This window comes from Harpegnathos saltator, unplaced genomic scaffold (genome assembly GCF_003227715.2).
Source record: "Harpegnathos saltator strain DR-91 unplaced genomic scaffold, Hsal_v8.6 scaffold536, whole genome shotgun sequence".
NCBI lineage: Eukaryota > Metazoa > Arthropoda > Insecta > Hymenoptera > Formicidae > Harpegnathos > Harpegnathos saltator.
The window spans coordinates 281,805-309,548 of NW_020230356.1; the positions used below are offsets into that span (position 1 = coordinate 281,805).

The 27,744-nt window shown below is 41.1% G+C and overlaps 4 protein-coding genes across 13 annotated transcripts; all 4 read right to left on the reverse strand.

Moving 5' to 3' along the window:
* Positions 1-813: 813 nt before the first annotated feature.
* Positions 814-15,966, reverse strand: LOC105185843 (uncharacterized). Of its 7 annotated transcripts, none has more exons than XM_011145657.3 (13): positions 15,526-15,965; positions 7,470-9,998; positions 6,459-6,553; positions 6,201-6,330; positions 5,851-5,954; positions 5,369-5,546; positions 5,009-5,252; positions 4,729-4,906; positions 4,508-4,634; positions 4,246-4,419; positions 4,009-4,091; positions 3,746-3,772; positions 2,906-3,080 (listed from the first exon to the last, which is right to left on the reverse strand). In XM_011145657.3, exons 2-12 carry the CDS (start codon positions 9,765-9,767, stop codon positions 3,748-3,750), a joined length of 3,636 nt encoding a protein of 1,211 aa, XP_011143959.2. In that variant the 5' UTR covers positions 9,768-9,998; positions 15,526-15,965; the 3' UTR covers positions 2,906-3,080; positions 3,746-3,747. The 7 variants fall into 7 exon arrangements, with proteins under 7 accessions (XP_011143955.2, XP_011143957.2, XP_025158983.1 ...); XM_011145659.3 differs by lacking the exon at positions 3,746-3,772 and adding an exon at positions 3,645-3,683 and having other exon boundaries at positions 2,909-3,080; positions 15,526-15,966; XM_011145658.3 differs by lacking the exon at positions 2,906-3,080 and adding an exon at positions 3,663-3,683.
* Positions 15,967-16,352: 386 nt separating this feature from the next.
* On the reverse strand, positions 16,353-17,751 carry RpII33 (RNA polymerase III subunit RpII33). The gene is made up of 5 exons (XM_011145652.3): positions 17,449-17,751; positions 17,242-17,386; positions 16,959-17,166; positions 16,675-16,881; positions 16,353-16,605 (listed from the first exon to the last, which is right to left on the reverse strand). The coding sequence occupies exons 1-5, from the start codon at positions 17,532-17,534 to the stop codon at positions 16,421-16,423; spliced, it is 831 nt and encodes a 276-aa protein (XP_011143954.1). The 5' UTR covers positions 17,535-17,751; the 3' UTR covers positions 16,353-16,420.
* Positions 17,752-19,053: 1,302 nt separating this feature from the next.
* LOC105185841 (reticulocalbin-2) lies at positions 19,054-21,963 on the reverse strand. 3 transcript variants are annotated; one of them, XM_011145651.3, is made up of 5 exons: positions 21,571-21,963; positions 20,748-20,997; positions 20,044-20,191; positions 19,515-19,970; positions 19,054-19,414 (listed from the first exon to the last, which is right to left on the reverse strand). In XM_011145651.3, the coding sequence occupies exons 2-5, from the start codon at positions 20,959-20,961 to the stop codon at positions 19,243-19,245; spliced, it is 990 nt and encodes a 329-aa protein (XP_011143953.1). In that variant the 5' UTR covers positions 20,962-20,997; positions 21,571-21,963; the 3' UTR covers positions 19,054-19,242. The 3 variants fall into 3 exon arrangements, with proteins under 3 accessions (XP_011143953.1, XP_011143952.1, XP_011143951.1); XM_011145650.3 differs by lacking the exon at positions 21,571-21,963 and adding an exon at positions 21,400-21,529; XM_011145649.3 differs by lacking the exon at positions 21,571-21,963 and having other exon boundaries at positions 20,748-21,239.
* A 987-nt stretch (positions 21,964-22,950) lies between these two features.
* Positions 22,951-23,848, reverse strand: LOC105185840 (uncharacterized). Of its 2 annotated transcripts, none has more exons than XM_011145647.3 (3): positions 23,688-23,848; positions 23,454-23,613; positions 22,951-23,217 (listed from the first exon to the last, which is right to left on the reverse strand). In XM_011145647.3, exons 1-3 carry the CDS (start codon positions 23,738-23,740, stop codon positions 23,032-23,034), a joined length of 399 nt encoding a protein of 132 aa, XP_011143949.1. In that variant the 5' UTR covers positions 23,741-23,848; the 3' UTR covers positions 22,951-23,031. The 2 variants fall into 2 exon arrangements, with proteins under 2 accessions (XP_011143949.1, XP_011143950.1); XM_011145648.3 differs by having other exon boundaries at positions 23,727-23,842.
* Positions 23,849-27,744: the final 3,896 nt, after the last annotated feature.

Below are 27,744 nucleotides of genomic sequence, written 5' to 3' on the forward strand. Positions count from 1 at the left end.
AGTTTTGGTATTTTCTTTCCACTTCAACATAAAGAGAAAGAGGAGGAGAGGAGTAGGAGAAAGGAGGAGAAAAATGATCCGTTCTAACACGCATAAAAATACATCATCATCAAAACGAACACATTGTGACAGCCTGTGTCTCATCGGTACTTGTTAAAATGAAATTCATGATAAATATAAAACTATTCATATAAATATAAAACTATTTGTCACATATTAACTGTGTAACAACGGCGTAAATAATAACAAGCAGCACAATACATTCAATAATCTTTAGCAAATACCGATGCTAAAGTTATCGATCCGAGAGTTTGAATGCATCTACTGAACAATGAATATTACACACATATTACTCACATCTCATGATCCGTACGTTAGGTCCATTTTGAGAAACGAGGAAGGACAGTTAACGAGAAAAGACTTTAGATTTGACACTGATACTTAGATACATCCTGTATAGAGAGAGAGAGAGAGAGAGAGAAAGAGAGCGCATATTTGAACTAGATAAAGATATATAACCGTTGAACTTATTTCGGAGACGTATAAGTAATATATACAATCCAGTGATCTTTGTAACTTGTCGCGCGTGCGAAATGGTCGTGTGAAAATGAAATATCTTAAAATAGCCGAAAATTGGGAAGCTTGAGACGCGCACTATCTAATTATTACGTTACAAAAATTTTACTTATATTTAAGTACTAATGGCAATGCTGTTATTAACGAACAATGTAATATTTGATGAAATATTAACCTGTTTGTCTTAAAGAACAATCGTTGATTGAAGAAAAGAGGAGAGAGATGATATCGGGCCAATATGGCGAAAAATAAGGCGTATATATTTCGTACGTTTTCATTTCTCGTTTTAGAATTTTCGAACTAATTTAAATCGTTCGAAATGTTCAATGTGAACAAATGAACAATGTACTGCAACAATGTTCATTTAGTCTTTCGCGCTTAAGAGAGAACGTCGTTTCTTTGGCTTGTGTATACATGATATTTTTCATAAAGATATGTAATATTGTTAAGACGCGATACGATATATAACATAATATAATCACTCTGTAGTAATAAAGAAGCTTTAAGCGTTACGATAAACCGATGAAGAATATTACTTAATTATAAATATATAGTCAATCGCATTTTCTAACAATAAGGTTCTACCAACGATTTCCGTTATATTTCATGCTTACGAATTCAAAGCATCGGAACATCGGAAATCGTTTGCAGGCCGATTAATCTTGTTATTAATATTATGGGACATGCTAGTCATTGGTGCTCTTACACGAGCGCTTTAAACGCAGAAGACCGAAGGAGAGTCGAAGAGCGTCGAATATATAATATATCGCATATACATATACGAACATAACATGCTAATATTATTTTAATATATTTGTACATATATTAAATTAAAATTGATATACACGCGCCAGAGAAGAGACACGCGCTACTATGTAACTTATTCCATTTTATACAGGTATTCCAGCTGACTCACAGTTAAATCACTGGAGGAAGAAAAGTAACATATACTTTCTAGCAAAACTTAAATCAGATATATGCACTTGTGACATTTCACATAAAAAAAATGTATATAAAAATCGAGACTCATTTTACTCGTTACATAAAGTAAATGTATCGCCTTCAAACGTAATTACATAAACGTGTGACTAGGAAACGAAAGCATCGATAACATTTCAATCATCGTTCTACCATTAAATATACAGAATTTGTTATATAATAGCTTAGTAAGCACCTTTACATGTATGTGTGTCTGTCTGTGTGTTGTGTGTGTATCAGATCTGGTATACATATTGGATCTTTATAAACGTGTTCTATCATAGTTACTAATAGATCTGATATGATAATAGCACGTAACGTGGAGAGAAAGTGGAAACTTGTAGGAAAATAATCTGCTCTGCCTCTTTTTCGACGCCCGAGGAGATTATACTGCGTATCTTTCTTGTTTTCGACTACTTAAAAACGCGTTTCGTGCACAACATACAAGTACAAATAACAACGAATTCGTTCTACAAGGGATACCATCCGTTGTGGATCCTCACACATCTCTACAGAAGAGACAGTATTATACAAAATAATTTACTACTCCGATTCCTATCGATTTCTTTTTTTTTTTTTTTAAATACACAGTGTGTATTTACAAGGTGCACGTTCGTATGTATACGAGTACACTATTGAAAAAACAACTTATATTGCAATTGACTCTTGTACAAAAGTGTCATTAGCTATACAGATTCTTCAAATTGACGATTACGAATTCATGAGAGTACATATAGATTTCAACGTGGTTTGAGATTCGTATTTTCGACTCTTGCGATGACCAGAAATAAGAGTCGATGGTCGATATAATGCTTTATGTACAATTTAGCATACACGACGTATGCTGTGCGTATTGAACAGCACTCTATGTATCACATGGTTGGGCAGCAGTGGTCAGATTCCTCTAATGGACTTTACATCGTTACGAATATATATGTATGTATGTATACGTGTATATATGTTTATATATATACTGTAACATTGCAGTATCTTGAAATATCTACATATTCTATTTGTACTGTGTGCAATCATGTACTTTGCAATGTACTAGACCAGTGCATATATTAATGAACGAAATATCGCGTTTGAATAGAAGGGGACACGATTAACGGTTGCATGGACGCTTGAGTTTGAAAAGTTATCGAGAGTGTAGTTTGCAGTATCAATAATGCGAAGAAAGATATCCGGCTATGTCGCAATTGGTGGACTTTACATAATGATAGCGTGTGCCAGCGGACTACATCAGCTGACGGATTCCGGCTCGGCCAATTTGTAACACCGGCTCTGTTGTTTTCGTAACTCTTCTATCAACTAAGTTATCGAAAAATGTACTGCCTTAAAAAAATTAATTGTCGCTGTCGGCATAATCGTCGCTGTCGCCGCTATCGTCCTGCTTTGACCGCTGTTGCGTATGGATATCCAATGAATTTGTTAACAAATTTGCGCCCTTAACCATATCCATTGAATCGTCCATTAGAATGTCCAGATTTGGCGATAATGCGTCCCCTGACGCAATATTGTATGACCTACGAGCAAGAGATTTCATTAAACAACCGAGTTACATTTTGCAGTTGATTTCAACGGTGAGGTATTAAAATAATTTGTATATTTTTCTTTTAAAAAATATTCAGGCGTTTAACCGCTAGAAATTTTCGTATATTCATCAAATATAAAAATTTAATTATAAAGTTATCGTGCTAAAAGCTTCATAAAAATGCAAATGTATATGGGGGGAAAATATAAAATTTTCTGTATATACACATCTTAAAGAAGAATGTAGGAAAATTAATTGATGTTTAATTTATAAATCAACTTAATGAATAAATCAATTTATGCAAAATGTATATATGCAAAACGTAAATCATGTGATGTATATATTAAAAATATTAGAACAAGTACAATAAAATATTATAGAGATGCAAAATTCCGATAAAAAAAGAGATAAAATTAGCAAAAGATAAATAGAATGTAAAACGCGTTTTCGATAATTCGTGAAACAGACATGGAATAAGCTTGAACGTTAATTCAGTGTGTTAATTTATGTTTAAACACATGCATTTTTTCAGCATCTTCTCTTGTTCTTTACTTACTGAGCTGTAGATGATGGTTACATTTCATCATCACACAGCCTGCAACAAACGTACATATCGCACCATTGGCATTATAATCATAATAAAGGGGAAATACGTACTGTTAGTTGACGTCGAGTATAAGATATCTATAAAACACGTAGTAGATACTTAATACGTCGGAACCGTATATATTCGTATGTGTATATATATATATATATATATATATATATATACATATGTAATTATATATTTGATATTTAAGATATATTTATGTGTGTATGTGGAGACAATTTGGGTCGCATACTGCGTCACCAAATATAGAAGATCAGAATATCATTTTTATGGATAAACTGTGAACGTTTAACACGCCAATAACACTTACGTTTGTTCATGTTGTTCATTGCCGCTCTCTTCAGCAACCAACAACTCGTACTCTTCTGCTGCAAAACGATCCCAGTCCGAGAGCTATCGAAGATAAAATACAACTATGACATTTTCTCTAATAAGTTAATCGCGGTTGTTACAAAATTATTTGTACAATGTCCGTCTTTAATGAGGTCAGAGTTGAAACGAAATTAGATAATAAATTGAGAAGATAGTAGAAGGTAAGTACGATTACCTCGTGACCGTCTGCATCGTGATCCCTCGTCGAAGCAAACGGATCCCTTTGCTCGTGATCTAGGTACTTCTCTAGGTTGAAGAAAGTATCGAAGAAAATAGACGTCATCTTACACTTTTTCAAATCGCTCAACGATATCTTGCCTGGTGTTGCCGGATGAATCATATCCAACATCTAAAATAAATTATAGTCATCTTGACTATATTTGTATATTTTTTTTATTATTTTAAGATAAAATATATAGATTTCTGATATTACTTACTTGACAAAGACAATCCTCAAAAGGCAATGTTTCCAGACCGATAGCTTCCATTCGATGTAGCTGCTCTTCATAAAAGTACTCCAATTCGTACATCGACAAATAACCATCGCCATCGAGATCCATGCATCTATCGACGAAAAATTATAATACTAACGTATTAAAAGGTAAACGATACAACTAAGTTTTATTGACTTTCGATACAACCGACGCAGAATAATTACCTAAACCAGTATTCAATGGCAGTCGGGTGATTTTTATCTTCCTCGCTAAGAAGAAACCAAACAAATTCTGTATAGCTCATTTTATCTTCCGGCTGTTGCACGCCGTTACTGCTTTTGACTCCTCCGGGTCTTGTCACTGCACCGCTAAATATTCTCTCAATCATTCGTGTCGACAACGCTGAAGACAATTCATAGAATTGGCAAAATTTGATATGGAAAAGAATGGTACATGAGATATTTGTAATTATAATAATATGTTTTCGAGTACATATTCCCTCACCATGATCATTGTGCCTCGTTAGATCCATTTTATCTATAAAAAGATCATGGTCACGATCTAGCTCCCAGAATTTGCAATATATCACATAGAAGTGCTCGTAGCTGAAGTAGGCTGTAACTTGATTGATATCTTCCTCGTGTTCAAGCACAGCGATTACGGATAAAAGATTGCTTCTTCTTAACTCCGCGATCGAAATTTTGCTGCTCCAACTTCGATTCACGCAGTAAAATATCCTAGCGATCACCTACCAATCGTATGGTGGGCTTTCTTGATTATTTGTTTTTAATGATAAGAGGAAGAGAGAGAATAATTTTTGTCTCGTTGAATGAAAAATGACACAGAGAATTATCTCATACAAACCGTGTGCACATAGCGGGAATGGAATTCCGTGGCTTCTTTCAAGAATGTCAATCCCGGATGCGTTTCCACCACATCCTGCACAAGTGGGATTAAATCCTCCGGGAGTATGTAGTTTTGTTTTCCCCGAGTGACTATTTTGATAAATTTACTAGCTGCGTCGTGGTGAATACTTGTTAGTCTGTAACGATTGATATATAATGCTACATAGTGTGCAGTAATTATAAATATTATTAGTAGTACAATAAGTAGCATAATAAGTGCAACAAGTTTTTTTAACAAGCAGACAAAAAATCCTGCTTCATATTTTTTTTACACTCAAGCAAAAAGGATTATATATAAATATATAAAATTACATACGTGTGATTATATATATGGCCATATATAAGTAAAATTCATATATATTTATAATTATGTTTCCCCACACGTGACTTTATAGATAAGTAATTGATGTTAATATAATTAATATAAGTTTTATATCTTACTCTTTCCAAAATTCCAAGAATGCATTCATCTCGACGTATCCTTTCGGATCACCGTCTGCTGCCAAAAAGAGCGGTATTTTCCAATATAATGGCAAGTCACATGCCTATAACAAGAAAACAGAAATAACATATTTTATATTTTTCTGGTTTTTGAATGTATAGAAGATAGAGAGAGATATAAAAAAAGAAAATAGAGATTAGAAATAGAAAAATAGAGAAAAGTAAGATGTATAAGAATAATATCGCAAACTTTTTCCAATTACGAGTATCACAGGTTAATATAGCGTTTTTCTTATTATCATTATGAATCATTGAAAGAACGTTTGCTATATGAAGATACAAATTCTGACCTTCGTGATGGTATGAAATTGCGCGCGAAAAGCACGACAATTTGGCAAGCTTTGGAAAGCGGCGGTGATCTTCGAGATGGTGGTTTCCAATTGTGAGAGAGGGGTTGGTTTCCCTCCGGGGAAATAAAATCTACGAAACAAGATAACGCGGTGTATCATTCAAAATTAATGAGATATCTCTGTGAATTGGAATGAAATCAAGACGAAGACGGATCCTTCGAACGGACCTTCTTCGTCAATTTTCCGAGAAATACGAACCTCGGTATGTAAACATTCCTATTGGCTTTCACCTGCCTCTGTAGCGTTGTATGCGGCGGCAAGCTCTTCTGCTGAGTCTTTTCTCTTGTGTAAGTCTAGGGAAAAGAAAAAATAACGCTACGGTTAAATCTGTTTTTATTTATGCATTTATGGTAAATCAATCAAGTACCTATCCTCAAGAATACATCTACGCCAGCCGCTAGAAATGTCGAATCGGGCGGGAGATCGCGGCAGGCTCTTCCTACTGAGGCTTGCATTCCGCGAGTTCGTTATAACGGCGGGACAATCAAGGACGCACTGACATCCTATTACGAGACATCGCAAGAAGGTTTCGAAGAATGCAAAGAGGCGATCAGCGCATTGCCGCGCTACGGTCGCACCGCTGGTTACATCACGACCGTTATACGACTGCTCTCGCTCGGTTCACGTGGCACGATAATAGCCGTCGCACGTTTGCGCGAGAAGCCTTTTGCACGTGCTAAATATCGGCGGGCAAATCTCATCTTCTGAGAAGAGTGACGCGTGTGTATTCACATATTAATAAAAGCTCTCCTTTTTCCTTTATTTTTAAACCTCCTTTGTACGTGGATCTTGACCAACAGGGCGTGAGTAACGAGACGACTTTATCCTTAAGAGTCTGCATTGCAACGACAGACGAGAGCCAATTTCCGTTCGCTGATAATTATCCGTCGCGGAACCAAGTAAGCCTATCGCTTGAACAATAATCGCGTCGCGTGAATTAGCCGTCCCTGAATTATTTCAATAGTGGCAAACTTTCACCGTTTTGCACTTGAGCAATGCTTTGCACACCCACGCGACGCTAATACCAATGCGAACGGATATAACTTGTCTACCTACATACGGACTAGCGGACAGACAAGGATACAGCATGCTTCTGTAAGCGTCGTATTCCGTCAATAATACGCGTTTACCAAAAGGAAGAGAGAGAGAGAGAGAGAGAGAGAAAGGACAAATCTCCGCGATGAGAACTCGAATCGCCGATGAAATTACCTGAGCCTTGCTCTGCACCTCGTGACCGCTTCTCCACGTATTGATGGCCGGCTGACGGGGCCCACGCTTATCCAACAGCAGCTCGCTCGGACATTTCTCGAAGATGAGCACGCGCTCCGCCACGGAGCCTCTGGTGAGGAACGGTCTGACGGGATTGTTGCCCGTCCCCGTGGCCGCGACCGCTCTGATGTGCTGCTTCTGTTGGCTGGTCAGTTCCGGATGAGGCACGGCCTGCTCCAGCCGCGGCCGCGGGGAAGTGATTCTCGGCCTCCATCTGTTATCACCGTCTACGTTCACTGGCGTCCACTCTTTCACGTCCTTGTCCTTACGTATCTCCATCTCGAACTTGGATCTCGCGCTGGAGACCAATTGCTCCGTAGAATTGTACGGATGTCCGGAAGCCCTCTGTTCCTCGAGTCGCTGCTGGGTCGGCGGATTCTGCTGAGCAGCCTGGTACCTGACCTTAGCGTAGTCCACCGCCGACATAGTGGACAGGTCATCCTTGCTGAGTGTCTTGGACTCATTGACTAGCGGAATATGGCCAACAGGTACGACGGCAGCGGCAGCGGCAGCGGCGGCAGTGGCGGTGGTAATACTGCTAACGCTCGCTGTGCTTATCACCGAGTTCGCTACCGTCAAACCAGCAGCTCCGTGATGATTGTGGCCGATAATGATTTGTTTCACCGGCTCAACCTTCGGCTTCTCCCGTTTGATGGCCGGCTTTTGTCTACTGCGCGCACACGCTGTGGTCCTGTCAGGTTCCTCACTGATAACCGCGCCTGTCTTTAAAGCATTTATCAGTCTTTCCTCCTCCCGCGCGACCTCGTCGAGGTAGGCGCATCGCGAGTTTTTCTCCATCACGAGCGATCTCTTCTCGTCCTTCGCGGATAATGTTCTTGCGATATCTTCCGGCTGAGGCGTCTTAGCAATTGGCTTCGTGCGAGACGCGTCCGTGATTCTTTTGGCATCGTTCAGTTTGTTTTTCAACGGCCACGTCGTCAATCCCGAGCCCGTCGAGTGCGACTGGTCGATGTCTAACGAGGAACTGCTGGGCGACGATGCGATTAACGTGCTCGTCGGCCTCTTCTGCTGCGTCAATCTTTTGGTGGGTGTCAGGTCGACCGGGAAGGTGGTTTCGATCGTCTCCAAGAGAACTTCGCAGTGGTGAGAGCTGGGTGTCTTGGCGGGTACCTGGGGCTTTACTATCTGCGACGGTTTGTTCGAAAATGGCGAGGTAGGAGACAACAGGATGCCAGTCAGCTTCTTCGAGCCGTCAGTCACGTTATTCTTCGCGGGTGGCGACGGTTGTTGTTGTTGCTGCTGCTGCTGCTGCTGCTGCTGCTGCTGTTGCTGCTGCTGCTGCTGCACGGAGTTCCTCTCGAACTTCTGCAGGGCGAACTGTATGGAAGATGGTAATGGCTTCGGTGATGACCTCTGCTTCGAGGCGGCTATCCTCGCTTTATCTTCCACCACAAAATTGTTGACTAGCTTCTCAAGGTTACCATTGTCCAAGTTGGGCGTTTGAACTAATATATCCACCGCGGTCGGGGAAGAGCGACCGAGCGACGGCGACGGGGAGGGTGACGGTGACCGCGACGCTGTCTTAGTGCCGATATTGTTGCCGGCGGCGGTGTTTCCAGCAGCGGGGGAGTTGGAGGGCGTCAATGCGCTGCCGAACTTGTCGACGGCGGTCGCGTTGCTGTGGCAGGTCAGGATCTCCGTCGGCGCTAAACCACGACTCTTCCATGTCTGATAAATCGCCTCCGCGTGATCGCTGATCTGCTTGGCGATCGCGGCGATGTCCTCCTCGCCGGAGCTGGACGTGTCCGCGGGAAACTTGCGACGTAGATCGTGCTTGGCTGTAGCGGCCATCTCATAGAAGCACTGTCGTCGGCACGGGCGCAGCTGCGGATGATGGTTCAGCAGGAAACTCGCCGCCCGGCTGCTCAAATCGTCGGACTGGTCCAACACCAGTTCCACGAGCTCGGGGCTCTCGCGGACGGGCACGACGTTAATCGGTATCGCGTAGCCGAAGTGGATCGTCTGACAGTCCACTTGTTCGCGTCCCGGACGCGACTCGTTCACCAGGCAGGCGTTCAAATCCGGACAGTGCACTGCTCTGCTTGGACGCGGATCGACGGTCGCTGATACGAAGAGATCGCGTCGCGTCGCGTAGACCCGGCAACCCCAGGACGACGAGGACGTCGACAAAGCAGCCGGTCGACACTGCTCCGCTGTTCCGGTCGAGAGCGACGAGGGTGTCGTTGAGGACAGAGGTGTTACCGCTATAGCTGGCATATCTCAGGCCGGTTGGCCCAAGAATCTCGTTCTCCACAACCGTGACGATATCCTGTGATCTTCCACCGCGTGACCTGTCATTGCCGTTTTTTTCTTCACTTGCACTTTTCGGCTACTTATCTTTTCGATTTCTTGTCTTCGTCGCTCTTGCGGTCAGCGTTGTATCACTGAAGGCTTTACGACCGGTCAACGGAAGTGTGATACGTGTGAGGCTTACGGATGAGTGGCGACCTGTGAAGCAAAAACTGACGTCAGCTTGGGTAACGATAAGAGGATCCGCAGATTAAAAAAAGAAACCACCCCGTTCACGAGATACGCTCGTTCAGCTCGAAAGAATCTCATGCAGATGCGAGAACCGGCTTGCGCGGCTAAATTCTCTCGTGCATGGTTATTATTCGTTACAAACCGCAACTGCCCCCGTTCGGCTTTGTTGACGGAAATAACGTTAAGTTTCGGCTGGTTAAACGTGTTGTTATTCGCTGCAAAGTCTGTATTCGACTGTGACGGTCGATACCCCCACTGCCAGTTTACGACAATCCCCCACCACCCCCGTGTATTCACACGGGCGGTCTCGTACAGCTACATCGGATCGGAAGCAAGCCTCGATTGTAGAAAAATCAGCCAGATTGCAGATTATTGCAGATTATTGCCGAGATGTTGCCCGCTGCGATTCGCTCGATTGCGAGTAATGACTCAGCTCGTCACCATCGATGATAATAATAATCCGGTATACACCGACTGAACAGCAACATTACGTCGGTACTATACTCCTCCATACTGAGAGAGCTCCATACTGAGATGTGAGTATGATAAAATACAAGTTCTACATAACAGTTACATCGTTGAGAGCGAGAAACCGTAACATTGATGCAACGTTAGTTGATGTTTACTGAGACATCACGACGAAACTCTGATTTGATGTACCAAGGAAAATAGCCAGACGGCATAAATGTCTGAGAGACGTCTGGAAACTATTATTTTATACATCCACCTGTGTGTTTTAGACACCTCTCAGATGTCTTTAAGGTGTATTTTAAACATTTGCGCTGCCTGGGTAGTCGATCGCTTCTGGCGAAAATACAGCAAGTAGTCTCGAGTAGACACCTCTGTTGTATTCCTATCGTGTCTTCACGCCCTTGCCATTCGCTAAATGCCATTTTAAGCCGATCTATAGGTCGGCGAGGCGAGGTGAGGATGAGCAAGTTCTTATCAACGAAACATTATACATGCCGACGATGAAATAATGCCGCAGTTTCCCGTACGTAATCACAATGCAGAAAAGATTATTCGCGGAGACGGACGGGGTACATCAACTGTTTCGTATCACGGGTCGACTACCGTTACTGACCCTAATAATCTCGTTGGCTGCTCTCGACGATCAATTAATTATGGCCTAATTGGCGTTAAAGGGCTGATATCGCGGACAAACCGGCCGCAGTGTACGCTCCCCTGCTTAGCAACGATATCGACGACGTCGCGCGGAACGCGCGAGAAAAAAGTCAAAGAAGACCCGCCGCTGTCGCACGGAGATTCCACGCACGTCATAGATCGATAAATAGTACATGCGTGTAGGGGAAAAAGATCGTCGCATCTGTATCGCAGCGAGCGAGAGAGAAAGCGCGATCTCTTGTTGCGGCGATAAACCTCGATCTGTCCGGTTCTTCTATGAATACACACAAAGGATTTCCTCTCTCTCTCTCTCTCTCTCTCTCTCTCTCTCTCTCTCTCTCTCTCTCTCTCTCTCTGTTTTTCTTCTGAAATTCTCGGGAATTTCTTCAGTCAACATCTCCTTCGCTTCATTCGCGATGCTACTATAACTTCTGCACCTATCGATCTCCCTCGCTATTTTGATACTTCGAGATACGGTACGAGACGCGTAACTTCAATCCGATCGGTTAGCCTGAAGCTGCCGCGTGTCTACGTTCAGTTTTCCGCAACGTGTAGCACACGCTGGCTTTCGAAACGGTTTTTCCGGACGCAGTCCAGAACGTAGGCGACGGCGCAGCCGGAGAGAGCTCGATTCCGAAGAGAACATTCCCCGGAGATTAAGTTGCTCTCGTCGGACATCAGCCGCGTTCCGAACTGTGTCGAAAAAGAGCGTTCGGACCGCCCTGAAACCCGGTGTGGTCCCATATATAGTCCCATCTTAATTTATCCTTCATTAAGAAACGCCGATGACAACGGCGGTCTACACAACGACGACGACGACGACGACGATGACGACGGCGAAGACGAAGAGGAAGACGGAGGCGCCGACGAAGGGGAAAACGAAGACGAAGACGACGAGAGGTATGCTCTCGGGCGGCTCCGTCGAGTGTCGTTCGCGCTCGAGCAGTGCTAAGAATACCGCGGCCAGCCATATTTGGCAATGAGACCGCGTGACCACAGTGCGTAGCCCGCGCAAACATGGACGTGGCTGAAGGAATCGGCTCTTTCTTCTGCTTTTCTTTTTCGCTGGAAGAGGAATCCCACGGTGCACGAAGCCGGGGAAAGCTCCCCCCGATCGGGAGAAACGTTCGCGCTAAAACAGGCAGATTTGCGCACGCGGCGGTGATTTGCGGCCGGTACGTGTCCTTCTCTCTCTCTCTCTCTCTCTCTGCTCTCGTCCAGGCCTCCACCACAGCTGTCGCTTCCACGCTCGTGTATCTGCTATAAGTGATACTTGATTCTGACGATTTGCCAGAGATCGACATTGTTTGCGGATTCCATCATTCTCCCGAGGCTGCGCGCGCGCGAAAAAGCTTCGCGGTGTGAGCTGTGCAGAGGACTAACCTTTTGATTTCATCACTCCGTCGTCACTCTCTTAGCTATTATAGACGGCTTATAGATAGGAAAGTTCAAAGGGGGATTGTCTAGGGACGCCGCGCCCACCTTTCAGTTTCTAGGTCAGATCGGAAGGGTGTGGTGTGAAGGATCTGAATGCTGATCGAATGCGCTGAAAATGATTTATCGAAGCGTCACTCTTAATAATCCGCTCGAGTCCTCAGGCTCGAACAAAGCATGCAAACGCGCAGTTTTCAATGATGAGTACGTCATCTCGCGACGGACAATCCCATCGTGCGGGAATCGTTCAGTCTGCGGCAAAGTACCGCGTTGGATTAGATTGTGATTGACTGTCATTGTTGGATATATCGCTCGAGAGGAAGTTTGCTTGAATTAGCGTGACGACAAGCGGAAAAAAACGCATTCGGTCGGAGAAAACGGAATCTCCGGCGACGAAATTCAGAGTCTCACAGGCCAGAAATTCTGTCCCCTTCAAGCCTGCGACGCGTTTGCTTCGTTCATCGTCGCGCTCGCCTAATCAAGGTTTCTCTCCCCATGTGAAGTATTACTTCGAGGAATTGTAAACGCCTTAGCGGAACACGGGCCTGCGATCACGCAGGCGGGGAAAATGCCTGAAAGACGCGTGCCGGAAAGGAGCGGACGCCGTAAACGGAAGAAGAAAGGACACTGTATGCTTCGTACGAACGGCAGTGAGAGTGAATGGATCGATGAGACGCCGTCTCGATGTCTTGACGTGCCGACGACGAGAGGCGATCCGACGTGCGCTCGCCGCATCCACGCTAAACATCAAGGCGAGAGAGCTAACCAGAAAGGCCCGACGTCGTGCAACTCGCCGTGGAAGCCGCCGAAGAGTGTCCGCGGTCGTCCGCGACTCGTGCAAAGCGTCCGCGCGCGCGTGTTTTTACGAGAGCGAATGAAAAGCGATTCCGATTCATGGAAAGTGGAACGGCTGCTCGGTCCATTTGCGATCGTACGAGCTGAGATCGCGAGCAAGCAGATACTTACACTAATGTGCGGCAGCTCGTTTCGAAGGCTCGCTCCTTCTTTCAGCTGCAGAGGGAGATACTATCCTCTGCTCTCTCAGCGCGCGACCGCCGATCGATTATTTTTAGAAATCCCGAAGAGACGCGCTTTTCTTTTAAGAAAGCCGATCGATCTTGCGCGCGTCGCTCGAGCGCGTTATCCCGCTCGAGCGACGAACCCGACGAGAGAGAGAGAGAGAGAGAGAGAGAGAGAGAGAGAGAGAGAGAGAGAGAGCGACGTCGTGAACCTGTTGTAAAATAAGACGTCTGAATTACGGCAATTTATCCGGGCGACCTTTCGGATTACGGGAACGTTGAAGCGGTTTAGTCGATAGCACCGTAACATTGATCGCGGTTTACAATTTCAGGCGAAGCGTTTCCCGATCTATAGTGCCCAGCTCTGACGGCAAATCGATCTCAGTCTACTCCGCGATATTGCTCCCGCCTCAAAATTTCATAATATGACGTTACGTCGTGGCGTTTGATTGATTGTCTCGGCAGGCTCCGTTTCGAAAATTTCTTCGTAATAATTCATCGCCGCGAATGCGCGCACAAACGAGAACACGTGGGAGTACAAGAGAATAGTCTCTCTTTCTCTTTCTTTCTTTCTTTCTCTCTCTCTCTCTCTCTCTCTCTCTGTCCCTCTCTTTAATATAGCAAACCCGCGCTCCGCACGAAGGCAAACAATGAGCAACAATGCGATTCTAAGCGCATTGGATTTTATCCTCCGCTGTTTCCATCGCGACTGCACCGCCAAGGCTACTCTCGTATTTCCATCAAGTGTTCTCACGCATTATCGAGATCCTAGAGTATGTTGGCGCTTTTAATCGATAAGTAGAAGAATAATAATAATCTGCGCTCTCGGGAGGCATTGAATTTATTAACCGACCGTGACATCATTAAATTAAAGTTATTATCGCGTTGCGAAGCAAGCCATAAAATTATGACCTCTATTGCGCTTCGCGTAATCGTCGAAAAATGTTACACACACTCAAACGGCCGCCGTATGCGCGGCTCACGTATACACGCGCGCGTTATTCTCCAGTTTCGTGCGATCATTGTCGCTCATTAGGCATACAGCACATTTGCCAATTCGCTTGAAGCGGCCAACGTGACTGCTGATGCGCTTTATAGCGCAACGTAACGCTTCTCGCGGATTGTTCTTCGCGACCGTGCGAGCTGCGAAGGAATGCCTGTCGCGGCCGCTGCTGTGTGTATGCGTGCACGTGTTTACAATCGATTCCGCGTGTCTGACCAGCCACATTTGCAGGAGACACGCTTGGAAAAGGATGTCTAGGCGAGCGTAAAGAACGCCCGAACGAAAGACGCAAGTGCGTATTGATATAATTTCGAGTACACACTTGCAGTAGCATAGCCGGTTTTCCGGCGCTCGCGCAGGATTTCCTTGCGGTTTCTCGGGTCATTTAAACGCGCTATTGCACACACACACACACACACACACACACACACACACACACACACACACACACACACACACACACACACATGCAAAGAAATTCCTTCGTCGGCCCGATAAACTGGGTTAACTAATGCCCGTCGCGATACGCTATTCTTTTTTACATGAGAGTCCCACTTGTGCGGCATAAATATAGAAAGCGAATTTGCAGCGCGGACTTGCGTTCATGAAGTACGTTGATCGCTCCGGTGCGTGGGATCGCATTTCAAGACGAAACGCGACTCAAACGCGAGGTGACATATAGCGAGCTTTCTTCTCTGATTCTGCTGCGGCTTGAGCTGTGAGTCCTCGACGACGTCTGTCTCGTCGTGTCTGAGGAAAAAATCGCAGAAACGCGAGCAACCGACGCAAACTCGCGTATCCAAGCACGGCCTCGAGAAAGAGAGACAGTCCGAGCCGATCGATACGTCTAAGAACTATGAGCGTTTCTAACGGGATAAGAATCGTTATGGAATAGAATTTCTGACAGCCGTACCGTGGCGTTGCGATGGTTCCCGTTGGCTCCAGGGAAATCGTCCGGCAAACGTCCGCGTCCGGCTCGTGAAAATTACATTTTGCCAGGTCGACGTGCGAGAGCGGCACAGGAAGCAACACTGATCACTAGGAAGAAGCTTTTACGACCAGCTGGCGCCGTCCGAATTACGTTCTCGCGAGCTTGCAGGAGCAAACACTGCTAGAAGCGCATAGTCGTCGGGCCAACACCAAGCGCAATACGGCCAATACGACCGCACCCGCACCCGCACCGTCCCGCTTGCGCTCGTACGTTCTACTACTACTGTCGCTCGTTCACGCTCGCCGTTCACCGTTCACCATGCTGCACCCGCTTCGCCCGCTGCACCGAATCACATCGGACTGTCTGAACGCACGCTATAACGCAACAGCGAAGCTTGCTCCATCTGCCTGTCCGTGGAGGATGGTGGTGGTCATGATAGAAATGGTAAGTCAGCAATCGTTTCAATTTTATCGTTCCACCGTGCACCACAAGTTCCGTTCCACACTCTTTGCACTGAGATGCATTTATCCAGAATTTATGCAGAAATTACGGATGGCATATTGATTATTCATCATCTGTGTAATTTCTTTATGCAAGAGAGATGTTATTATTGCATCAACATGTAAAATTGCTGCTTGAGACAATTTCTCCTGTAGGTTGAGCATTTTGGGAGTGTGAATATAAAAGCATTTTACTCTCACTAGAAAATATATTCAACGAATCAATAGTGATGATTGTATAGTTTACGAATCTTCACAAAGGACAATTCATTGTAATACAATATATGAATTATTATATAATTATTAATTAAATTGTAATCTTAGATATAAGTGCATAGTAATATAAGTAACATTAGCTTATTTTTTTCATCTATGACTTAATGATGAATGCTCAATGCGTCACTTTGTACTTCGTGACTCAATTGTGTCTGTAGATTTGACAGTTTGTTCTTCAGTGCTGCAATTCCCATCATGACAATATTTTCTGGTTTTAAGGCGCCACTACTTTCAACATTGAAATAATATTTGTTTGGCTTTGCTTCCCAATTAAATGGTGCCTCATCTAAAATATATATATGTAATAACATATATTTTATTACCAACATTTTAAACTAAATTTATGTACACATACATTGGTCCTCTTCAAGTTCACTGTATTCTGATTTGGGCCATTCATCTGGTTTAGGGAACAAAGTATGCCTCATAGAATTGTCTGGGTCGTATTCAAAACTTACACCAGCAGTTGGATTCCACTTTGCATGCTCTTTACCGAAACCTTTCTTTGCATATGCTCTTAATTTTAATTCTTGCCCTTTTCTTAGTTTTACTATCAGTATCTCTGAAAGATATATTTTGTCATTTTCTGTTGTACCTTTTTTATTAAAATAATTATTGTAGAGCATACAAGATATTAACCATCTGTTTCTCCATACTCGCTTGCATCATCTTCTCTATGTCTAGATGTAACAGGTAATACTCTGGGATCGCTTGACTTAAAATCTGCAGTAGTTACGTGTCTGGTTTGATCTTCAGTGCATTTAACATCCAAAGTAAATTCCACACTGCATTCTGGACAAAAATCCATACATTGACAATCTCTTGTATATTGTATTCGGTCGACCACCTAAATGAAAACAATTTTGTTTGTTATATTGCCTCTATTATAATGCTTAATGATATAAGATCAGTCACAACATACATCATCACTGATCAATGGTATCATTCCAATTCTGTGGGCTAAAAATTCATCACTTAATACAGTGGAATTGGCTTCTAGTTGTATCCAGTCAATGGCCATGGTTGGAGTTTCAGCAATAAAGACACGTCTCATACTATTTGCAACGCTAAAAATTAATGAACAATTAATTAAAACTATATATTTGATCTCAGACCTAACCTATTTTACCTTAATTCCGTATATTCCACTTGAAACTTTACATTCTCCTCAGTTAAGTCCGAAATATGGACTGATGGTTGATTGGCGTACGGCATTTTATATTTTAAAGATTCACTATCTTTCGTTTATTTATAATAATATTTAGTATACCTTGCGTTTTTTCTTATGAATGTTACGATCACATTCGAACGAAGCAGTAATAATAAAACAATTGGAGGCTAGAGTTACACATATGCGCATGTGCCACAAAATCTGAAAGGGCCAGAGCACAGACTTCTGCATAACGCATAATACACAACGCATAAGAGAATCAACCAATCAGAGTTTTTCATTTCTGTCCTGAGGAAGGACCAATAACCAATAAATAAGGAGGGAATAAACCAATTAGTTTTCTTCATTTCCCTCCTCAGGACAGAAATGAAGAATTTTGATGCAAAAGCCTGTGCTCTTGCCCAAAGAATTCAGCAACATAGGCCAGTATTCATAGTCGGATCTTATATTTAAGACCGTCTTGAGTTCATCTTCAGATGCTGTATAAATTATTTTATTGGCTACAGGGTATCTGAGGTTGCGTTCCGAATATTTATTGCCAGTACTGAAAATCTATAGTATACGTGACACAAACTGTGTATTTTCAATACTGGCAGTGAATATCAGAACGCAGCTTGTAAGTGAAAGACAGTCTTAAATATAAGACCTGACTATGAACACCAGCCATACTATTGGCCGCGATCAACAGAAAAAGCTACTTACTAAGGCTGCGTTCCAAAATTCACTGCCAGTACTGAAAATCTATAGTATACGTGACACAAACTATGTATTTTCAGTACTGGCAGTGAATTTCGGAACGTAGCCTAAGTGCTTAGTGATTATCGTTTTTGATTAATTTGTTCTTCTGAATCCTCTAAAGGAGGATTCACACTTTGGCAGAAAAGCAGAAACCAATTAAAAGTCGCGCTGATTATCTCTAGAGAGAGAGAGAGAGAGAGAGAGAGAGAGAGAGACAGATTACCAGCGCGTAGTTCGAAACAAGTATAGGTTGAAACTAGAGAGAAGCACATGAAGCAATGAAAATATTAGAAAGTATCAATACTAAAAATAATGTATGCGCGTGTGCGTATATACAGGGTATCTTATTTTAATTAGTCCTTCCCCCAAACATTTTTATTCTCGCGAAAACATAAGCGAACGAGTTTTTTTGGAGAGAGAGCAAAGGAGCATATGAAATTGTTAAAATATTTTATTAGAAAAGTCGGTCATAATGCACATGTTATTCGTCGTAATTTATTTTATAAATCGTATATATTCGATAAAGTGCTTGGAAGAAGTGAAAACTCGTTCAAGATCAGATAAAAGTTGTCAGTCAACTTTGCAAATTTGAAGATTGTGCTATTGGTGTGGAATACAAGTACAATAATATATACAGCATAATGACATCGTCGCTAGAATTTAAACTAAATAACTTTACATGCGCTTACAACGAAAAATAAAAGTGTTTCCTGTCCTAATTTATTTCTCTTCCCCACGCGTTTTTTAATATGGCACTCGAGTTTGGTAAAAATTGGAAGACGATGATTCATGTATATAACGCTATACTCATTAATTATAAATATATATAGGCGTGCAAATGTCATAGATTTTGTGTTAGAATTTATTCTAACGGCTGCATAAACGGGTAAACCTAAACAAATAATTACTAAGTGGTACGCACTGAAAAATGCTAAAACTCATGATTTTAATCACTCGAATCTCCAATGAGTATTACGAACATGTAACTTTTTGATTAATGAGTGAGCCGATTTTTTACAGCTCATCCGAGAAGCGATCGATATCTTGTAAATGATCACCGTAATCAGTAGCTTCACTACCCACGAAAATATCATGATGGTCCAAGATCTCGTCGAACGATAATCTATTATCGTGGTCGTCGTCGGAACCCACAAACAGGTGATCCACTTCGTCACTTGCTATCTCTCTGAAGAACGCAAGAGATATTATCATCATCATGAATACTTTACTGTAACAATGTATTATTATATGTATCGTAAAAACATTTTACGATATAGCGTACTCACTCGTTACTCGGCACAAGCCAAGAAAGGATTTCGTCCGAGTCGAGCCTGCCATCTCCATTTTTATCATGCTCGTAATCGAACTTGTCCTTTTCGGTCAATAACCATTCTTTATCCTTCGATTTGGCTCTGTCACCGATGAACTCCTGAAAGCTGATATAACCATCCTTATCTACATCCTTATCCTCTAAGGCATGCTTCAATAAAAGAGGGAACATTCTAGGCGTTTCCTCGGGATGAGTATAAGCTTTGAATTCATCCGTATCCAAATAACCGTCTTTGTTCAAATCGGCAACTTCAAACGTTTCTTTGTCGTCTTTGAACAACTTATCATCTTGAGCTAGATCTTCGGGATCACTGCCGTAAGTATCTTGCAAAACTTCATCCCAAGTTACTCTGCCGTCTTCGTCTGTGTCAGCATCATCCAAGCGATCTTGAGATTCTTCTGCGGACAGCATGCTGTTTGCCAAATTTTATTAACATATGGTGTATTTAATAAACATTAACATTATGTTAAGAGTAAACAATATACCTAAATGAACGTAAGATCCAAGCTTTCAGTTCGTTCCTTTCTATATACTTATCCTTGTTCAGATCCATCTTGGTCAACAAAATCCCCAATCTCTTTTTGGATTCTTCTATTGGAAGCTTGTCAAATTCTTCTGCTTCCTTTACGCTTCCTATGAAATATTTATTATATTATTATATGAAATTAAACAGAATAAAATTAAATAAAATATGAAATTTCTTTTTATAAAAATCTTTCTACAAAAAGGATCAAAATAAACAAAAATAATATACAAGCATTTGAAATAATATCAGCAGCATAGAATAATTTTTTTTTGTTTAGAACAAGTTATAACTTGGTGAAATAATAAATCTGAGACCTAGTCAAAGAGAAAAGAAAGATGCTCATAAAAATCAAAATATATATCCCGATTGTAATTTAATTTAATAAGACATTAATATTTTTTTCTACTGCATAATATATATATTTCTTTGTAAAATACAACTTTTGATAAGGTATGAAATTAGGGCAGATATAGTTTACAGCTTATAAATTTCAACAAGACAATTAGGAAAACAATAGTGTATGTCGAAATTTTTAGTCACACAGTTTGTAAACTGTGTAAAACACAAAATTATGAGTAATCTTACATGTGAAAACATTTCAGGAGAGAAAGTTTTCAAAAATTACTACGACATTTCGACTCATCTCAATCATGCGATTCGTACCAAGGATGGCTTCATGGTCGAATTCCTGATGATGTTCTCCCTCCGCATAGTGATCGGCGTCGCGGGGACTGAAGGCCCCATCCTCCATCCTCTCATTGCTGTCGACTTTGTTATGCTGATGCGTGTGAATGTGTGCGGAGGCGGCGTCGCAAGCAGGCAACGAGATGAAAACGGCGGCGAGGAACAGGAGTATCGGGACGCCGCGGACAGTCATCGCGCGTCTCTCACAGTGCGGTCAGATACGATAAGACTGAAAATAATGCGATAAACGTCGAGAGCGACGGTGCATAACCTCTTCGTTGAAACTTTGATGGACGCCGCAAGCGCGAGCGCTTGGCTGCGCGCTGATCGACTGACATTGCAGGCCGCGAGGCGGATATTATCGATTATTTTCCATTACGCGCGACGCGATGATCGCACATTGCGATTTTCAGACGTGCTAACCGCATGATCGTTCGTATAAAGTGATACGCGCAAAATGTTGCTCGGGCTGACGCGGATACTTGCATTACGGCCTGCGTACGAATGACATGTTAGCATAACTGAACGAATTTCACTTCGCATTTATGTGCGAATATTATAACTATTTTAAAAAATGTATTTTCTCTCTGTTTCTCTCCGCAACTAAGTGTGCTGTTAGAAATAAACTTACTATTGTCACTTTCGTGAACTTTGTTTCTGCTTAAAGAGTCCTTCTTATTCTCTATTTTTCTGCGACTTGGATAAAACGGGTGAGTAATTGATAAAAAGTAGCAAGACAAACAATGTTGTCGACAATAATAGGCAGAAGAAATAATCGCGTAAACAAGTGACGTACTGATACCTTCAAACGCGGCGCCGCGCGTGCGTGGTGGGCGACTCTCTTGACACCACGAATATATCCTTCTTCTCGCGCGATCGTTTAATATCCAGTTCGGTCACTTTCAATTTTACGTATATCGTTGATAATTGCGTTGAATAATAAATCTCGTTTTAACCTCGCGTCACTCATCGACGCACAAACGCACTCAGTGTGTATATCCGGCGTGAAACCGTGATGTCAACGTATTATTTTGCTGTTCACGTTACACGTATGTATGTTTGTACAGATCAATTCCTTTTGGAGTTGATACGCGACGTATTAACAAAAGGAAGCAACGCTTCGAGCGGTTGCCTCTCTTGAGTCGCGACGAGCATGCGAAGTCACGATTTCACGTCCGGGAGTGTTGAGCCGCCGCGAATGAAAATAGCCGGTTGTCGTGATACGCCGTGTCTATTTTCAACTGCGCGCCGATCCTCGAACACATAAGTCGAAAGTTCCTTTATTTAAAGCAACAGATCGATAACGGCAATCGGACGGAAATTATCGTGGGCAAACGCGTCCGCTCGAAAGCGCGCGTTGCAGTTTCTCGGCTCGACGTAAACTTGCTCGGAATTTTTAATCGTCCAAAGCGCTCCTGTTGTTTTATAATATAGTTACCTTGAATATGGAAACTTTCGATACGGGAATTTCATAATAGTCAACATGTCTGAAAGATGAAAATAATGTCGTTTAATACGTTTCGAATTTAATGGGTGAATCCAGCGGAGTCTTTCTATTGCGAGGAAATTTAAATTTGCGAGATTACGATAGTGTACGAATCGATTCTCGATTCTAGTCGCGAGCATCGTTGGTCAGTTTCAAGAGGAGCGCGGACAATTTATCTGTATTTGATGTATAGCTTTTGTAAATATAATACGTCACGTAAACATTGATGATAAATCTAAAGAGAAAGAGAGAGAGAGAAAGTGCTGATAACTTATTGTCATTTGGTACATGAAACATAGGTATACACGATATCATTCTGAATATCATTTCAGGAAATCAAGATACTCTGTTAGTCTCTTGAATGTGTAACTATTGGGTGCAGCAACGTTGGCAATGGTTTGATATTTAACGAGAAACGAACATTGATATATGTATATATTGATCGTCATATAAATATTACATTGATTTATCAATGATTCTATAAACTAATGTTATTAATAATTACTGACATCTTCAGATAAGCTATAATTTAACAAGCATGTGATAAAATATCTCTATTGCATGTATAATAAATTAAGAAATTATCATACCTTACAATGTAAAAAAAACAGATGTAAATATGGCAGAAGTAACTATATTTATATTATTATAATATAATATCAATATTATATTATAATAAATATATTTGTATATAAATATATATTTCAATATTTAATGACAGTATTATCACATAAGGCTTGCCTAAAATCCACAAAACAAAACTAGAAATCGCTCATACTATTGACTTTTCTCAGCTGCACTTTGTTGCTCTATATATTGTCCCATAGTGTTTGAAAGACTTTGTATGCCGTTGCTCATGTATGTAGGAGTTTCAGATAGGAATTTCATACTTGCTATGACCCCTTTATTCCATGTTGATTTAATAAAATTGCTGCATTCACTGACACTCAGCATTGGTGGAAGCTATGCAAATTTTAATAATTTTTCCTTATAAACAATCTCCAACGAAAGACTGAAGAAAACAATGTAAAATATAAAACAAATTTCTTGATAAATGCAATATACATATTACTGGCCTAAACAGTCATTTATAGTTTCATTTAATTCCTTTAATCCTAAAGTTGAATGATAACATTTAACGTTTAATTTCAACATTGAATGTGCTAAATATCACACTCATTCATTGAGAGAAGACTTACTTTGTTCAAGGCTTCTTTTGGGATATTCTCTTTAATGTAAGGGGTAACATAATTGTAGAGTTTTCCGTACAACTGCACACTATCTTCGGATTTGGACCATAGACCCTGTTGAATGCTGTAATTGACAATACCGCTTGCCAGAGTGGCCTTGACGACGAACCTACGGACATAACCTCTCGTCGTGATTCGATCTTTCCTTGTAAGACGGTGAATCAAATGGAATTAGATGAATACCATGAGTTGTTTATAATAATCTTCTGCAAATTTACTAACCGCACGGAATTCATTGTTTATCAAAAATTACTTTGAGATGTGAATTTAAAACTTCGGTGAGCTTGATAAGATGACCGTTCGCAATGCGAGAATGCTGCAATTATGTAAAGCCTGTCATATATAAAGTCGATATCTCGTTTCTTACTACTTGACAATAAATATCTATGTGCCATTTCTTTTCGTCATATTCAAGAAGAATGTTTCAACATGTGTCATCGAACCACAATGCTTGAAAATAAAAGTATAAAAATTAAACAATCACTTGTCTCGACCATGAAAAATATGTAAAATTTAACGAATCATGACTTTTGCCAGAATATCGATAATGATACGGTTCTACAAATATTTTACAGCTTTGAATCTTTAGATTACAAATATGTTTTTGAATATATAAATTATTTTATTTTTTTATAATACTACATGAATATAAATTAGGCTATATCAAATATCAAAATATTTGATGAAGTTTGTCGAATTGTACTGCTTTAATGTACATTGTCACATAAATGACTTTGATATTATTTAAAATTGTCAAACTTATATTTTAATTCGTGTATCTACAGATTGAAGTGCGATTTTTCTTTCGAAATTTTTAGCGTTAAAGTAGAAATATTTTTGATCACTTATAGAAAAAGAAATATGGTAATAAATACGTGTATAATTTTGTTAAACAATGAATAAACAGTTTAACGTTTTGTTCTTGAATACAATTATCGCATTTTTAATAAAAATAAATTTTTAATGTAAATATTTAACTGAAAGATATGTTTGAAAATTAAAGAAACGTCATTTCTCATTTAATTTAATATATTTTTGCAATAAATAAGCAACGTAATGAATTTAATATTCTTGAAAGGTATAGACTTTAAGCTATGAAATGCTTCTTGAACCATCTAATGATTTCTATTTTTACCGAAGTAAGAAGATGTTGACTTTTATCTATGTTTCATGTGATAGTAAACTTTAGCTGACTAGTTATTGAGTCATATTACTTGAGAATACAATCATCTTGATTTTTAAACGAGAGAGGTGGCGGCACCTAGCGAGAAATAAAATAAGTAAAATAATGGGTCTGATAAATCGTCGTCATCGTCGTCGTCCGTTACCTCCGGGTCGCTGGAGGGCCCTCTAGCCGATACGAAAATTTATCCTGGTTAAGGATTTCTAAAGCCAGCGGCACACGGTTCTTGTTTTCGTGCTGGATTGCTTGGATGAAAATACTGCGTTCTGATTGGTGCATTTCCATCCATCTTCGGAAAAGTACCAATCAGAACGCAGTATTTTCATCCAGCAAGCAATCCAGCACCGTGTGCCACTGGTTTAACAGTCTAGTTATATCAGAGAGGAACCTGAGAGCGGCTAACACGGCGTTTTCGATGACATCGACTTTTCGCATTGGGAAAAGGCATCCATTTTGAGAGGGGAACTACGATGCTACATCTCCACTTTCAGGTCTCGGCGGTAAAACCTGCATGTGGTGGCAGTCCGTGCTACATCCACTTTCAGGCGGTTTATGTCCGTGCTACAACCACAGTAGCTTACTTGACAAGCATGGTCTCGCGCATTGTTACGCGTTTGTAACATGAATTAACATGTTAACATGCACAAAAAAAATAAGAATTGACATTGCATATGATTAATATCATGAAAATCATACATACAAAGTGTCCGGTAATTAGTTGCCAACTCGAAGTATGAAGGTAGATTGGGTTGAGACAAACATAAAAGTCCCATACCGTTTTGCGAGATTCGCAATAATTATCGAGTTATTAATGACAGAAATCCGAGGAGTGGGAGCACGCCGACATAGGTGATTGGAGAAACCTTGCAGTTGCTCAGGGCAGCGATCATGAATCTTTTCCCTAGCGTGAACTAGTGGAAAGTGAAAGACTTCTGTCAATTAGTAAAAAATGAAACATTTTAGATGAATTTGTCAAATCGAAACATTTCACACAATAACTGAGTTGTTTAACATGGCAGTAATTGAAGAACGATGACAATACCGACTGTTTTAACTACGATGAAGATAACGGGGAAGTTTAAACCATACTGTATTTCGATTACTAATACACCGATGTGAACATAGCGCCCAATTTTAAAAAATTTTTTAAATGTTTATATCATAGGTTTGTATCTCGTTTGTACCTGTTTGTACAACATTTTATTTCGTTTATACCTAAAGGGTTAAAAAGTTATGGCAGGGTAAAAAATGGCCAGCGCCCAACTTTAAGATATTTAAAAACGGCCAACGCTATTCGAAAGAGCATCGTTTGTACCCGTCTGTACTTCCTTTCAAATCGTTTGTATCTCAAAGGGCTCGGAAGTACAGAATTGTTTAATATCCGGGATATATATAATGCGATAAATTTTTCAATTTTCAAGATATCTGAAAACAGCTGACGTCATTCGAAAGAGCATCGTTTGTACCTGTTTGTACCTCCTCTCAAATCGTTCGTACCTCAAAGGGCTTGGAAGTACAGGCTTTTCAAAATACGCGCTGAAAGTACTTCCGCCATTTTTCAAGATATCTGAAAACGGCCAACGCCATTCGAAAGAGCATTCTGTACTTCCGAGCCCTTTGAGGTACAAACGATTTGGAAGGAGGTACAAATGGGTACAAACGATGCTCTTTCGAATGGCGTTGGCCGTTTTCAGATGTCTTGAAAAATGGCGAAAGTACCTTCAGCGCGTATTTTGAAAAGCCTGTACTTTCGAGCCCTTTGAGATTCAATCGATTTGAAAGGAGGTACAAAAACAGGTACAAACGATGCTCTTTCGAATGGCGTTGGCCGTTTTCAAATATCTTGAAAATTGAAAATTTTAACGCATTATACATATCTGGGATATTAAACAATTCTGTACTTCTGAGCCCTTTGAGGTATAAATGATTTGAAAGGAGGTACAAACGAGTACAAGCGATGCTCTTTCGAATGGCGTTGGCCGTTTTCAGATATCTTGAAAAATGGCGAAAGTACCTTCAGCGCGTATTTTGAAAAGCCTGTACTTCCGAGCCCTTTGAGATACAAACAATTTGAAAGAAGGTACAAACGGGTACAAACGATGCTCTTTCGAATGGCGTCGGCCGTTTTCAGATATCTTGAAAATTGAAAAATTTATCGCATTATATATATCCCGGATATTAAACAATTTTGTACTTCCGAGCCCTTTGAAGTAGAAATGATTTGAAAGGAGATACAAACGGGTACAAACGATGCTCTTTCGAATGGCGTTGGCCGTTTTTAGATATCTTGAAAAATGGCGAAAGTACCTTCAGCGCGTATTTTGAAAAGTCTGTACTCCCGAGTCCTTTGAGGTACAAACGATTTGAATCTGCCGTCAAGTACCGCCTGCTGATATCTACCGCCAAGTACCGCCTCCGGTCTTGACTCTGGGTTTCCTCAGGGTGCTGTTGCGATAATTTGAAAGTAGACATCGCTCTGGGACGTTCTTCAATTGACGAAGGAGAACAAGAGGAAAGAAAGGCCGCTTTTTTTAAAAAATCTATAATTCGCAAGTAAAGTTCTGCTTGCGTTTCTCTTCGACCTTGTCATTTATGATTTGCACCACTAATTACAAATAGTAACTCTTTTGCTATTGTTAATTTAACAATATATACAAAACACGATGATTTTAAATTTTATTAATTACAAGTTCAAAGAGAAATACAAGCAAGAAGAAAAGGAGACGAAAAAAATACGAATAGAATTTTGTTTTAGATTCTGTCGCGAATTTTAAATTATCTTAAAGTAGGCTTATACTCTTGATATAGCATTCCAATATATTCATTACTTCTCGTTGCAGATTACAACAAAACTCTATCCTTGGAGGCGATCGCACGTTGTTGGGATTGTCTCTGCTTGAATCGTCGGGACTTTCAGACGATCGCGACGATCGGCCAGTTTCGCTGTAACTGCCAAATGAAGAGATTCCTGGCTATCGCTGCGGGTCTCCTTGCCGGCAACCTCATTGAGACGATGATCATGGTCTGCCAGTTGTTCAACCACGAGCCCGACGGTGA